The 12,226-nt window shown below is 33.1% G+C and overlaps 1 protein-coding gene across 3 annotated transcripts; it reads right to left on the bottom strand.

The window, feature by feature from the left end:
• Positions 1-151: 151 nt before the first annotated feature.
• LOC120350782 lies at positions 152-11,878 on the bottom strand. Of its 3 annotated transcripts, XM_039425569.1 has the most exons (5): positions 11,733-11,878; positions 11,282-11,452; positions 7,457-7,550; positions 6,358-6,758; positions 152-6,315 (listed from the first exon to the last, which is right to left on the bottom strand). In XM_039425569.1, the coding sequence occupies exons 4-5, from the start codon at positions 6,493-6,495 to the stop codon at positions 2,005-2,007; spliced, it is 4,449 nt and encodes a 1,482-aa protein (XP_039281503.1). In that variant the 5' UTR covers positions 6,496-6,758; positions 7,457-7,550; positions 11,282-11,452; positions 11,733-11,878; the 3' UTR covers positions 152-2,004. The 3 variants fall into 3 exon arrangements, with proteins under 3 accessions (XP_039281503.1, XP_039281501.1, XP_039281502.1); XM_039425567.1 differs by having other exon boundaries at positions 152-6,758; XM_039425568.1 differs by lacking the exon at positions 11,282-11,452 and having other exon boundaries at positions 152-6,758.
• Positions 11,879-12,226: the final 348 nt, after the last annotated feature.

Here is a 12,226-nt window from a genome sequence, read left to right as displayed (position 1 = left end):
TATTTCGTTATTTTTGCTCTCAAAAAGTTAACAATGAACTGCTTAATAAAGGAAAAATAACGCTTCTATGGAATAAGACATACAATATAGAAATAAAATAGAAATTGAAACTTTGCAATGCATTTTCCCATAAGAGCCAATGTGTTACAAAATGACGAATCCCACAGCAATGCGAGTTGCCTATCTTTACCAGCTGCCTCACTTTCTTTGTGTTGCTAGTCCATTCCAGTTAGTATAGAGTTCAGTGGTTATCCCATGGAACGACAACCAGACATCGACCGGTCGATGCTGTTTGGCGCGTACTTTTGAGTATTCGGATGGCGCGAATATTTGAATAAAACACACACACACACACACTGGTGTGACACTAAACGTAGGTTATGTTTTGCAAAACAATCATGGCTTATGCTGTAATAAATGAGTTTATTCTAGGAGAATTGGATAAGGAACAGAATAACAATAATTATTATGATGCACCAAACATTGTAGGGCCAGTTGCTGCGGTTGTTGTGGAGGAATTGGGAAATCCTTTAAGGGTGTTCAATGAATTATTCCAACAGAAACGTAATAATAATACGAGACCTCACAACTTGTGACCTTTTGAAAATATAATATCACTTTATAATATGAGTGAGTTTAAAAGACATTTTAGAATGTCTTGGCAAACCATGCTGATAAAAAATTCCATACTATTATCATCAGAATCTTCCCACTGAAATTTTGTAAACATGGTTAATGTATTCTATTCTATTCTCAGGTCACCTACTGAAAACAGACCAAGTGGGTCACGATGTAGATTTTGGATTCTTGTTTAATAATCATGAATATATTATAGGCCTATATTTTTGGCGTCATCAAAGAGACCACTGCACTAGTCTTCATTGAATGGAAATAATACCATTTTCCCTAAAAATATATTTTGTATGCTTTTAAATTGTATAAAAATAAAAGCAAAAACTGATTTACTTTTGACTTTTTAAAAGAAACAAAATGAGTTTAGAAATAGAGCCAACATTACATTTTCCAAACCAAACTTTTATAAAAACATTTTGAGAGACTAGTTTCTGTTGTTGCACCAATTCTCTTGAGTTGTTACTCATCTCAAGTAACGGCGTGGTTTGTTATTTTATTCGAAATTGACTATCTATATCATTTTTTATGATGAAATCAGTGCTGTAGACTACTTTAAATTATTATGACGAGGCATTCCTGGATAGATCGATCGCGTCTTCAGTTATAGGATGGTCATAGTTGACTAGGCCCAACTATAGGCCCACCACAAAGTAGACCCATGGAAAGCAAACCACGCCGTGGGATGTTTTGCCACAAAGTAGGAGGAGTTATAGTTCTCTGTGGTTTTGCTAAGCTTCTCCAGACATCATCTGTGTAATACATGCAATGAATAATGCACTTGTCAGCTGATTGATTATGAATAATTCGTCTATATCAATGGTTTACAAAACATCCCACGGCGTGGGTTGCTTTTCGTGGATTAGCGTGGGTCTACTTTGCGGCGGGCCATATGAGCGTATAATAGAGGTACTGTAAGATATACACCATACGAAAAACCAAACATGGTGTATTTCAAATCAAAAATTGGTAGATTGTTTGTTTTTTTTTTATTAAATTCCAATTTTACAAAGATTAACATCAACATTTTCAGGTGCTCTTAGAAGTTATAGGAAGGAGAATTAATCAGGTGATTTACACCATTTAATTTTGATTTTTGTTTAATAATAATACTTCATAATTATTCATTCAAATAAAATAATATTATTAATACCACTTTATTCAAATTGACAATACAAAGCCTTACTGATTGTATAATAAATAATGACATCAATTTACCTCTTATAATATTATTACTATATAATTGATTTGAAAAATATTAATACTAATCTATACCGTTAAAAAACTATAGATGTCAGGCATGTCAGTTATGACAAAGTTATGTAAAATTTAAATACAGCCATGATCAATAAAAAAGAGAGAAAGAAATTCTTTTTATACTTGTAATTCACTAAGCAAATTAATAATCTCACGAGCACAATCAAAACCTGAGTGCTGCTCAAAGTAAAATATTATCTGCTGTCTCTTATTTGGTTCGATGTCTGCATTGTACAATGGCAACTTATATTCATGCAACATTTTGTAGATGTACGGATGCAAGAAGTTCTGTTCATCATCCACATAATACAGTGATCTATGCAGCAATAGCAAATCAACAAACTCTGACAAGTCTAAACGATCGCATTCTCTTACAAGAATCACAAAACAGTCGTAGCCGAATCTCTCTCCCAATTGCATCATTTTGCTTTCAATGAACGTGTTGAATTTGTGTTTCATATCTTCTACAAAAGAGTTCACTTTATTTAGCATGTGAATGTCGTGTCTCATGGTCAGCATGTAGAAATAGTCATAGATGTGGATTTTGTAGTGTGGCAGATGTTTGAGTAGATGTGGATAGTGACTGATGGTCATGACTGATTCATCGCGGGGAACAATGAATTCAAATTGTTCACCGGTTGAATTCAGTGAGACCAACTCTATGAACAAATAGCGTATTTGGAACTCGATTGGTGTATCGGCTCGTGGCACGATGAAAGGTGATAATTCTATGTTTTCTTGCAATCCTCCTTCAATATTATTGTTTGCAAGTGATAGCCAACAAACACTCGATTTGGGAGCTGCTTTTAGAAAATATTCATAACCTGAATAGTTAATTGTATTTCCGTTCAAATCTATGTAAATGATTCGAGTTAGGGGAAGAACGTTGGCTAAAAACTCAACACTTCTTGCTTCCAAACTATTATTGCTCAAATTCAGAGAAATTATGTTGGTATCCTTCAAAAATTCGGCCAATACCTCAATATCATAACAGGTTGTATAGGTATTACTCAAATCCAGGTAAAAAATATTGCTGCTAATCAGTGCTTTAAAATAGCGGATATCAATGTTGCAGTTATTTTCTGGCGATCTGTAAAAATGTTTTTTGTAATGGTCTTCGACTGTTCTTACCAATTTTAGTGAAATGACTTTTACTTTCAAAATTGATTCATTTTGTGCCATCAGACTTATTCGATAATTCAAATAATTCAGACTAAGTACAGCAATATTGCTATTCAAAAGTATGGGAGGTATGTCAACTATTGGACAATCATCATCAAGGACAAACCTAGGTCTTCTGCTGAAGCGGTGTTCATATTCTGTGATGCTAATGTTGTCTAATGTTCCCAAATAATGTGCAAAGTTTTCGCCCTTCAAAAGCAATTTTGTTATACCCAGTTTTCCATAGGTATCCTTAATTAGACAATTAACATCATCTCTGTTGAATGGTTTACAAATTTCAACAATGCAATCTGAGTATTTATACAAACCCATATAGCCAAGCATATATCTGCTAAAATGAACCTTTGTCACATTCTTTCTCATTTGATTCATGTTTCTTTGTTTCACACTGTTGAAAAACTGATATGCTGTTTGGATTTCAATTCCATTTCTACGCAAATTTATTTCAGAAATGCCAGTATTTGAAAAATGTTGAGCCAAATGTTGGATACCTTCATCTTTAATACGATTTTGACTCAAATCGAGTGATTTCATTTGACAGCCGACAAGAGCATCTGCCAAATACTTGATACCCTTACAGGCAATTTCATTGTGTGATAGATTCAGTGATGATATCCAAGTGTGTCTAAGCACTTGAGCTAGATAGTAGACGCCACAACAATCTACTCTGGTGGAACTCAAATCAAGTTCAACAATTTGTGAGCCCAACAGTCCCTGAGAGAGATATTTCAAAGCATTGTATGCCATTTTATTACCAGATAGGTTGAGCTTATTGAATTTTGTTCGACATAGTTGACGTGCCAAGTAACAAACACTGAAAAAGCACAAATCTCTATTTCTCAGAATAAGTGAGTCATTGTTTGAGTCAATCTTGTTTTGAACTTCACTAATATGATTTCCTTCAAAAATGGCACAATCACTTAGGTCGAGAGAGGTGATGCTAGTAAATTGTAGAACAGATGCCAAATAAAATATATTACCGCAAATTGTGCTTCCATTGAGAATGAGTGATGTGATTTTCGTATCAGGCAGGTGCAATAACAGATTTGTCAACCTATTGCATTGTGAAGGAAACTTTCTCAGGCTGAGTGAAGTGATCGATGTATATTCAAGAACAGAAACCAGTTCTTCAAAATCAGTGTCTTTATGACAACCACTGCAATCTAAAGTCAGTGAAGTGATGTTTGAATTCAATTTTAAACTTGCAAAGGAATGAGCACATTTCTGATATGAACTGAATCGGTGAGTGCAGTCTCCAAGATGAATTGAAGTAAGGCTAGATCCTACTAAACCATCTCCTAAACTCTTGAAATCCATCATATTTCCCTCTAATTTTAGAGATTCCACATTGGTTTGATTTAAACATGCTAATAGTTTTGAACATAGGCCTACTTGCTCACCGAAGTTATTACTGATATCCAGGTAAGCAATTCTATGTTTCTTCAAGATATCAACCAGAGAACTAATACCATCAACTTCTATTCCATTCTGGCTTAGATTGAGTGACTTGAGTGACGTATTGTTTGAGTCAGCTAAGCCTGATGACAACAGTTTCAAATGATTGCAACGCAAATTACATTTGCTGAGGTCAATTGAGGTGATATTCGTCAATTGCTTACAAAAATCTTCAAAGGCATTTGGGCTATTTGAAATAAATCGATAATTTCCACTCAAACTGAGAGATGTGATCCTCGTATTCAACAAACAAATTGCCAATGTTTGCAAATCAAACAGATCATTTGATCCCAAATCTATTGATTCTATATTTGTTTCCTTATTCGTCAAAGCATGTGCTAGGCATTTCACACCATCATCGCCTATCTGATTGCTCCTCAAATTTAGAGAAGTAATATTTGAACCCACAAGATAAGGTGCAAATACTTCTATGCATTCATGACTCAACATATTTCCACTGAGATCAATGGTTGTGATTGCTGTGTTTTTCAAAACACCACCCAAATATTTTAGTCCCTCAACACCTATTTTATTTGAACTTAGGTTCAGAGATGTAATAGTTGTCCCTACCAAACCGTTTACAAGCATCTTCAATCTCTCACAGTCCAATGCAGTGTTACTCAAGTCTATGGAGGTGAGTTCTGTATCATTCAAAACACTTGCCAAACATTTTAAGCCATTATCTTTTATTTCACATGATCTTAAACCAAGATAGGATATTTCTGTATCAACCAGTGAACAAGAAAGCATTTCCAAGTTGATGACATTATTATTAAAATTTAGAGATTTTATTTTGGTGTCTTTCAATATTGTTGCAAGATATTGTAACCAATTTTCATGAACTTCCTCATCATGTTTAGTTTCATTATTATGACCAATTTCAGATGATGTATAATTAGTTGTATTCCTCCTCCTACAACCGCAGCACAATTTATACATTGTATTAAGACACCCTCTATTATTATTATCACTATGATTAGCATCATCATCATCATTATCATTATCACCATCATCATCTTCTTCTTCAGCAGCAGAAGTAGCAATAAAATGTTTTAACCAAGGTATTCGAGGACCTCCACAATCATCATCATCATCATCGTCATCGTAATAATAATAATCATCATCATCATCATCATCATCATCATCTGAAAAATCTACATCATCTGAATTATCACTCGAGTGAGAAGGTATTTTTTCAACTACTTTTGGTAAATCAAGAGAACAAATTTCAGATTTTGGCAAGTATTTTAAAAATTCAATGAGCAATTCGCTTGTAACTGAATTTCCACTGAGGGAAAGATTGGTCAACTTCTGGGGTTTCACTTCGAGAGCTTTTCCTAAATACATCAAACAAAAGTCTCGAAAATTTTCATATTGAGTAGTATCAATGCTCGAGAAAATGTGTTCATTGAATCTACCTAGCAATTCTATTTCAGAACTCAAATTCTCTGTAGTGTTTGAAACCTCCCCATGATTCAAATCCAGTTCTTTATGCAACATTTCTGGGGGTTTTACATGCTTAGTTGATGATGTCGAAGGGATGGGTTCCAAGAATTGATTGGAGGGAGATGATAATTCCAGTTTTTCATACATCATTTCTGGTTTTCTTTCATGTGTAGTTGATGATGTCGAAGAGATGGGCTCCAATTGATTGGAGTGGGGATTTAATTCGGTGTATTTGTCATCATGTAGTGGGCCATAAGTATTGTGCAATTGGTCTGCTATTGAGGCAAACTCTACTGTACTTATTACTTTGGAAAATCCGTTCAAAGCTTCATCATAATCAGTGATGTTTTCATCATAATCAGTGATGTTTTCATCATAATCAGTGATGACCATACAAGTCAGATGACAGACTTTGTCGATAGAAGGTTTATGAAGAGGTTGCGCCAGAGCCTTCATGACCTCATCATGGCTCAAGTCAATCATTCTCCAATCGGACAGCTCACCTGGACTTCTGAAAGTGGCCATTCTTGGAATATTGAATTGATTTATCCAAGATACAAGAGACAAAAGGGCTTGAAAATGTGGTCATATACTTGAAGTAGGCTACCTATTAAACTGATTCAGGCCATTTAAACCTACCTACCTATTAAACTGATTCAAGATAAAAAATGAAGGCTTGTGAAATATTTAATTAACTTAATAATTGTGAAACCAATACTTATATCAGTTTGCTGTTACCCAATACCCTCAGGAAGGCTGGATCAGTGGTGAAATTCCATTTCGAACACCTGAAAACAAAAATTGAAGGAGTATTAAAACTTTTTTTATAAATGAAGCAAACAAATAATATTCAGAAAATAAAAACAGTCTTTCACCCAAAACTTCTTCTATTTCTTAATTCTGTCTCAAATGGTCCAGATATGTTATGTTTTTATCTATTTTCACACCAAGTCACCAAACAATCTGAAAGTTAACATCAGAATAAAACGATAAATTTAAAATTAGGATAATTTTATTGAACACTGATATATAGGAGAGCTGAAAATCAATGAAAAGGGAATGAGAGGCATTAGAAATTAATGAACAAGGAAATGAAGAGGTACACGGTACGGTATTAAAAATTATTGACAAATTATGACAGATGCTGAACCCAATTAGCATAGTAGTGGTATTAAAACTTTTAATACCACATAGTTTTCATTAGCATAGTAGTGGTAGAGTAGAGTGAGAAGCGGTGGTGGGGGAAGGCGAGTGCTAGAGTACTATCCCACGGTGCTATTTCCACTCTACTCTACTAAAAACTAGAACTCTACCATGAACGTTTTCATTGTGAGAGTTCACAAGATAGTTAGTACTTGCCTTAAAGATTTCCAGTGGGTGTGAGTTGAGTTTTCTTCGTGTTTTCAATCTTTACATCTGTTATTCTATCCTTATTTATCTATCATGAAACATGATATATCATGGCATATAAAACTATATTACTCACATATATGTTTCGTAAATTTGTATCCAGACGCAATCCAAGCCGAAAGGTTGATCTTTAGCAAAATTTATATGATCCTTCACAAGCTGTATGGAGACTGAAAAAAGACATAAGAGAAAAATTGACAGTCATCGTACATAATATGACGTAGTAAGGGATCGATTGATTAATTGCCTTTAATAAAGGCGGAAGAGTTCAATGTTTTATTTCAGCCAGCAAAATACATTAATTTACTATGTACAGTATATATTGTATAATTTTAATTTTTAATAAATTCCAATTTCTATGTCTGACTATTGTAAACGGTACATTAGAATTGGAACCGTTTTGGACTTTATAGCCTGTGCCTTGTGGTACTTTTCTAGAAGTTACTGTATTCTGAATGATTGATTAAATAAAGTGATAAAATTAATGAATACATTAGGCTTTGTCAGAAAATGCAAATACAAAACAGTTAACAAAGTGAAATACCTACAGTACAAGACAAAAAATACAATAACACTACAAAACATGCACTGCAAAACCAGTGTTATATTATAGTTTTGGCTAATTGTAACAGATCCAGGGGTTATTGGAATGCAAAACCAGGCTGAAAATTGATTGATTCATTGAATTTATAGAAGAAACAGAGAAGTTCGGATTCTCCAATGTAAACAATCGGTTATACATTTGGATTTATACTCAATAGCATCCAACTATTTTATTGAGCAACAATTTTGTCTATGATGGAAAAAATGCTAAATCTCTCTGATATCATATTTTCAAATAAATCAACTGGGTGACAAAACGTACCCTTTCATAAAGCTTCATTGGTTTTTTTTAAGAGTATTGAGGTGATAACATTGACAGCCCTAAGACCTAGAAGTTACCATGTATTATAATTTTCAGTTACGGTACTGGATTCAGGAAAAAAATTATATTCTAAGCTATTCTTCCTGAAACCCATATTAAAAAATATGACAAAAATTTTCCAATAAACCTCTCTGCTTTCAATTTTTTATATTTGCAAAACTTTTTCAATAAATAAACCTCTGCTTATTTGTAGTTTTCAATGAACCTCTGCAAAATTTTTCTTCTTTTCCGGCTTCCAGTCAGTTTTTTTTAACTCTCAACTTACTTGATTTAAATATGCAATAATATCACCTATGAATTAATTCGAATTGTACTTTCGTCACTAGACACATATTTCATTAATATGAATTGTAAATAATATTCTATATATATAGAGTGAAATGCAGTGTATCAAGATATTAGAGAACGGTACTTTACGACTCATGTATGTGATATTTTAGATTATAGAGATATGATTACTGTATGGTATTGCTTTCAAATTCTGAAGGCAAAAAGAATTATAAATGATATATAAATCCCAGTACCCTTTTATTTATATCAAAAGTAGCCCTAAAGAAAAAATCTGGTGTGGCGCACTCACACAACTTTCCTTGCTCATATTTGAAACTACGATCAGACTTCTGTATATGTGTATATATCATTGTTTTTATAGTACTTTTTCTTTGTGTGAATTGTGAAATTCGATGATTTTTTTAGTCGTCATTTTTTTAAAGTCGTCAAAACAGCTGTTCTACAGATGAACTATCTCGACTATGTGTTCTTTTTATGAACTGCGCTACCTACCTACCTCATGCACGAGAAGGAGGTTACTAAGTCCATTTCCCAAGGATGGGGTGGACCCCCATTGGTTTCCCAGAAAGGAGACTCATGCCAGTTGATAGAGCTGATAAATAACTATACAGGGTATGAATTTGAAGAGAATCGGTCAAGTTATTTTTGAGAAAATCGTGAAAAACATGGTTTTTTAGTAATTATCCGCCATTTTTCTCAAGAATATTACGGAGCTCCTGCAATATTTTCCCAGAAAAAACTCATGTCATTTGATAGGGCTTATGAATAGCTATCCATGGTATAAATTTGAAGAAAATCGTTAGAGCCGTTTTCGAGAAAACCGTGAAAAACATGGATTTTTAGTCATTATCCGCCATTTTTCTCAAGAATATTACGGAGCTCATGGAATTTTCCCAGAAATGAGACTCATGCCAGTTGATAGGGCTCATAAATAGCTATCCATGGTATGAATTTGAAGAAAATCGTTAGAGCCGTTTTCGAGAAAAACGTGAAAAAACATGGATTTTTAGTCATTATCCGCCATTTTTCTCAAGAATATTACGGAGCTCATGGAATTTTCCCAGAAATGAGACTCATGCCAGTTGATAGGGCTCATAAATAGCTATCCATGGTATGAATTTGAAGAAAATCGTTTGAGCCGTTTTCGAGAAAACCGTGAAAAACATGGATTTTTAGTCATTATTCACCATTTTTCTCAAGAATATTACGGAGCTCCTGAAATGTTCCCAGAAATGAGACTCATGTCAGTTAATAGGGCTTATAAATAGCTATCCATGGTATAAATTTGAAGAAAATCGTTAGAGCCGTTTTCGAGAAAAACGTGAAAAACATGTTTTTTTAGTAATTATTCGCCATTTTTTCCGCCATCTTGAATTGAATTTTATTGAATTTCTTATTGTCAAATCCTCATGGTATAAGGACCTTAAGTTTAAAATTTCAAGTCAATCGGTTAATTAGGAATGGAGTTATCGTGTTCACAGACATACACACACACACACACACACACACACATAAACACACACACACACACACACACACACATACATACACACACACACATACATACACACACACACACATACACACACACAGACCAACACCCAAAAATCATGTTTTTGGACTCAGGGGACCTTGAAACATATAGAAAACATGAAATTAGGGTACCTTAATTTTTTTTGGAAAGCAATACTTTCCTTACCTATGGTAATAGGGCAAGGAAAGTAAAAATACAAAAAATATTATATAATTATTTTTATCCATACACTGCGGACTCATTAAAAAAAGGGTGCTCTGGTTTGTCATGATTGATGAATCTGCATTGTGCAATTTTAGAGAGGAGCTATCTGTGATCCTTGCCTGATGAAGCTGTTGATCCTTTAATCGTGGTTTTGTTTGTTATATAGTATTTTATATGTATCATGTTAATTTTATAATTTGTGCTTATCTGTGATTATCAAATTTATCTTTTTTTGATACCGTATTGTTGCAATAATTTATATATTCATGCAAATAAATTATTATTCCATTTTATTTATTTATCAGGTTAGCACAAACAAATACAACTATTGGATAAGAAAAAACAGGCTATTGCCCAAAACTTCTTCAATTTCCTAATTTAGTTTCAAAATTGTCCAAATATTATACATTGGTTATGTCCACTTCAATTTCTACACCAAATCACAATCAGAAAATATAAATTAGAATAAAACAAACGATTTTAAATTTGGATGGATTGATAATAAAACTTTCGTGAAAACATGAAAAAAACTGAAATTTACAAATTAACAATAAAACCACCATTATCATTATTTATTAATGACCTTCGTGTGCAATTCTTTGTATAAGGTATCACAAATGAAGATCTAGATTTTAATAGAACAAACTAGATATTATCTAGTTGGATTCACACGTTATAAAGTCAGCATCTAGTTAACAACGGTTTGCTATCCTTGTCTGTCATTAAACAAAGCAGATACCGTTACTATCTTTTTCTAGCTCTCCACACTGATTTCAAATTGTTTGAATTCAATATCGTTTAAATTATTGAATTTTTATTGCTTGAATTATAAAATCATGAAAAATATTTTAGTAATATAAATAAATCAAGAAAATATAAGTTTAGTAATTGATATATTTAGCATTGATAATTATTAACAATAAACAAGTATATATTAATCAACTTACTTGATTGAGAATAGTAGCTCAATTAATATTAATAGTTCAATTATATATTGATAATCAGCAATATTAACGTAAGGCTCTTGCGATGATGTAGGACTTTGATAGTAGCCCTCATCCAGCAGCCTTTGATAACAGCATCAAAAGTGGTTCTGATTTCCCGAGATAGACGTTATCCTAAAACAGAATATTTATTTCTTTAAATTTTACTTAGGCTACTTCATTCCTAACATACCCACCACATATGTTAGTACTCTACTATTTATCCATGTGTGAATGCTTTTATGTTGAAAATTTAACTAATATAACTTAATGCTTATTGAAAATAAAATATCATTTCATTACAGTACCTAATCATTATCCATAGATTGAAGGAATAATTATATTTATCTTGATGTTTGTCTGTCTTTGTCAATATTAAATCGTTTGAAAAACTAAATATTTCAATCTATCTTACCTTTTGTATAATATATTTTGTAGACCTATCCGTGTATAGTTCGAATGCAACAGTTACGTTGAATGATGCAACCGGTGCACAGGCAAAACAAGCTGAAACCGAGTATCTGTAGATATAGAACAAAGGGCACTCATCAGCTGATTGCAGTACTGTGTTTATGTCGCCATCATGGCGCTCAGATATTGATTTGCTCTACTGAGGGCATGCTCAAATGCATCTCAGATGCATTTTTACTCAATTGCATCTCAAGGTGGGGTTTCGTTTTGACGACAACAACACGACAGATCGTGTTCGAAAAAAGACAGAATTATCATCCAAACATTTAAGCTGCGTTTACACCGGAGTTAATAATACAAGTTTTTAACATTCTTGTTATCAACTGATGTTAATTACAAAAGTCAATAACATCATGTTAAGTTGCGTTTACACCGGAGTTGATAACATTAGTTATTAATAAAAAGTTGTCAACTTGACTGAATCGACAAAAAATTCTC

This window comes from Nilaparvata lugens, chromosome 4, assembly GCF_014356525.2.
Source record: "Nilaparvata lugens isolate BPH chromosome 4, ASM1435652v1, whole genome shotgun sequence".
Lineage (NCBI taxonomy): Eukaryota > Metazoa > Arthropoda > Insecta > Hemiptera > Delphacidae > Nilaparvata > Nilaparvata lugens.
Note: the sequence above shows the minus strand (reverse complement) of the source record. Positions and strands in the feature narration are given on the sequence as shown.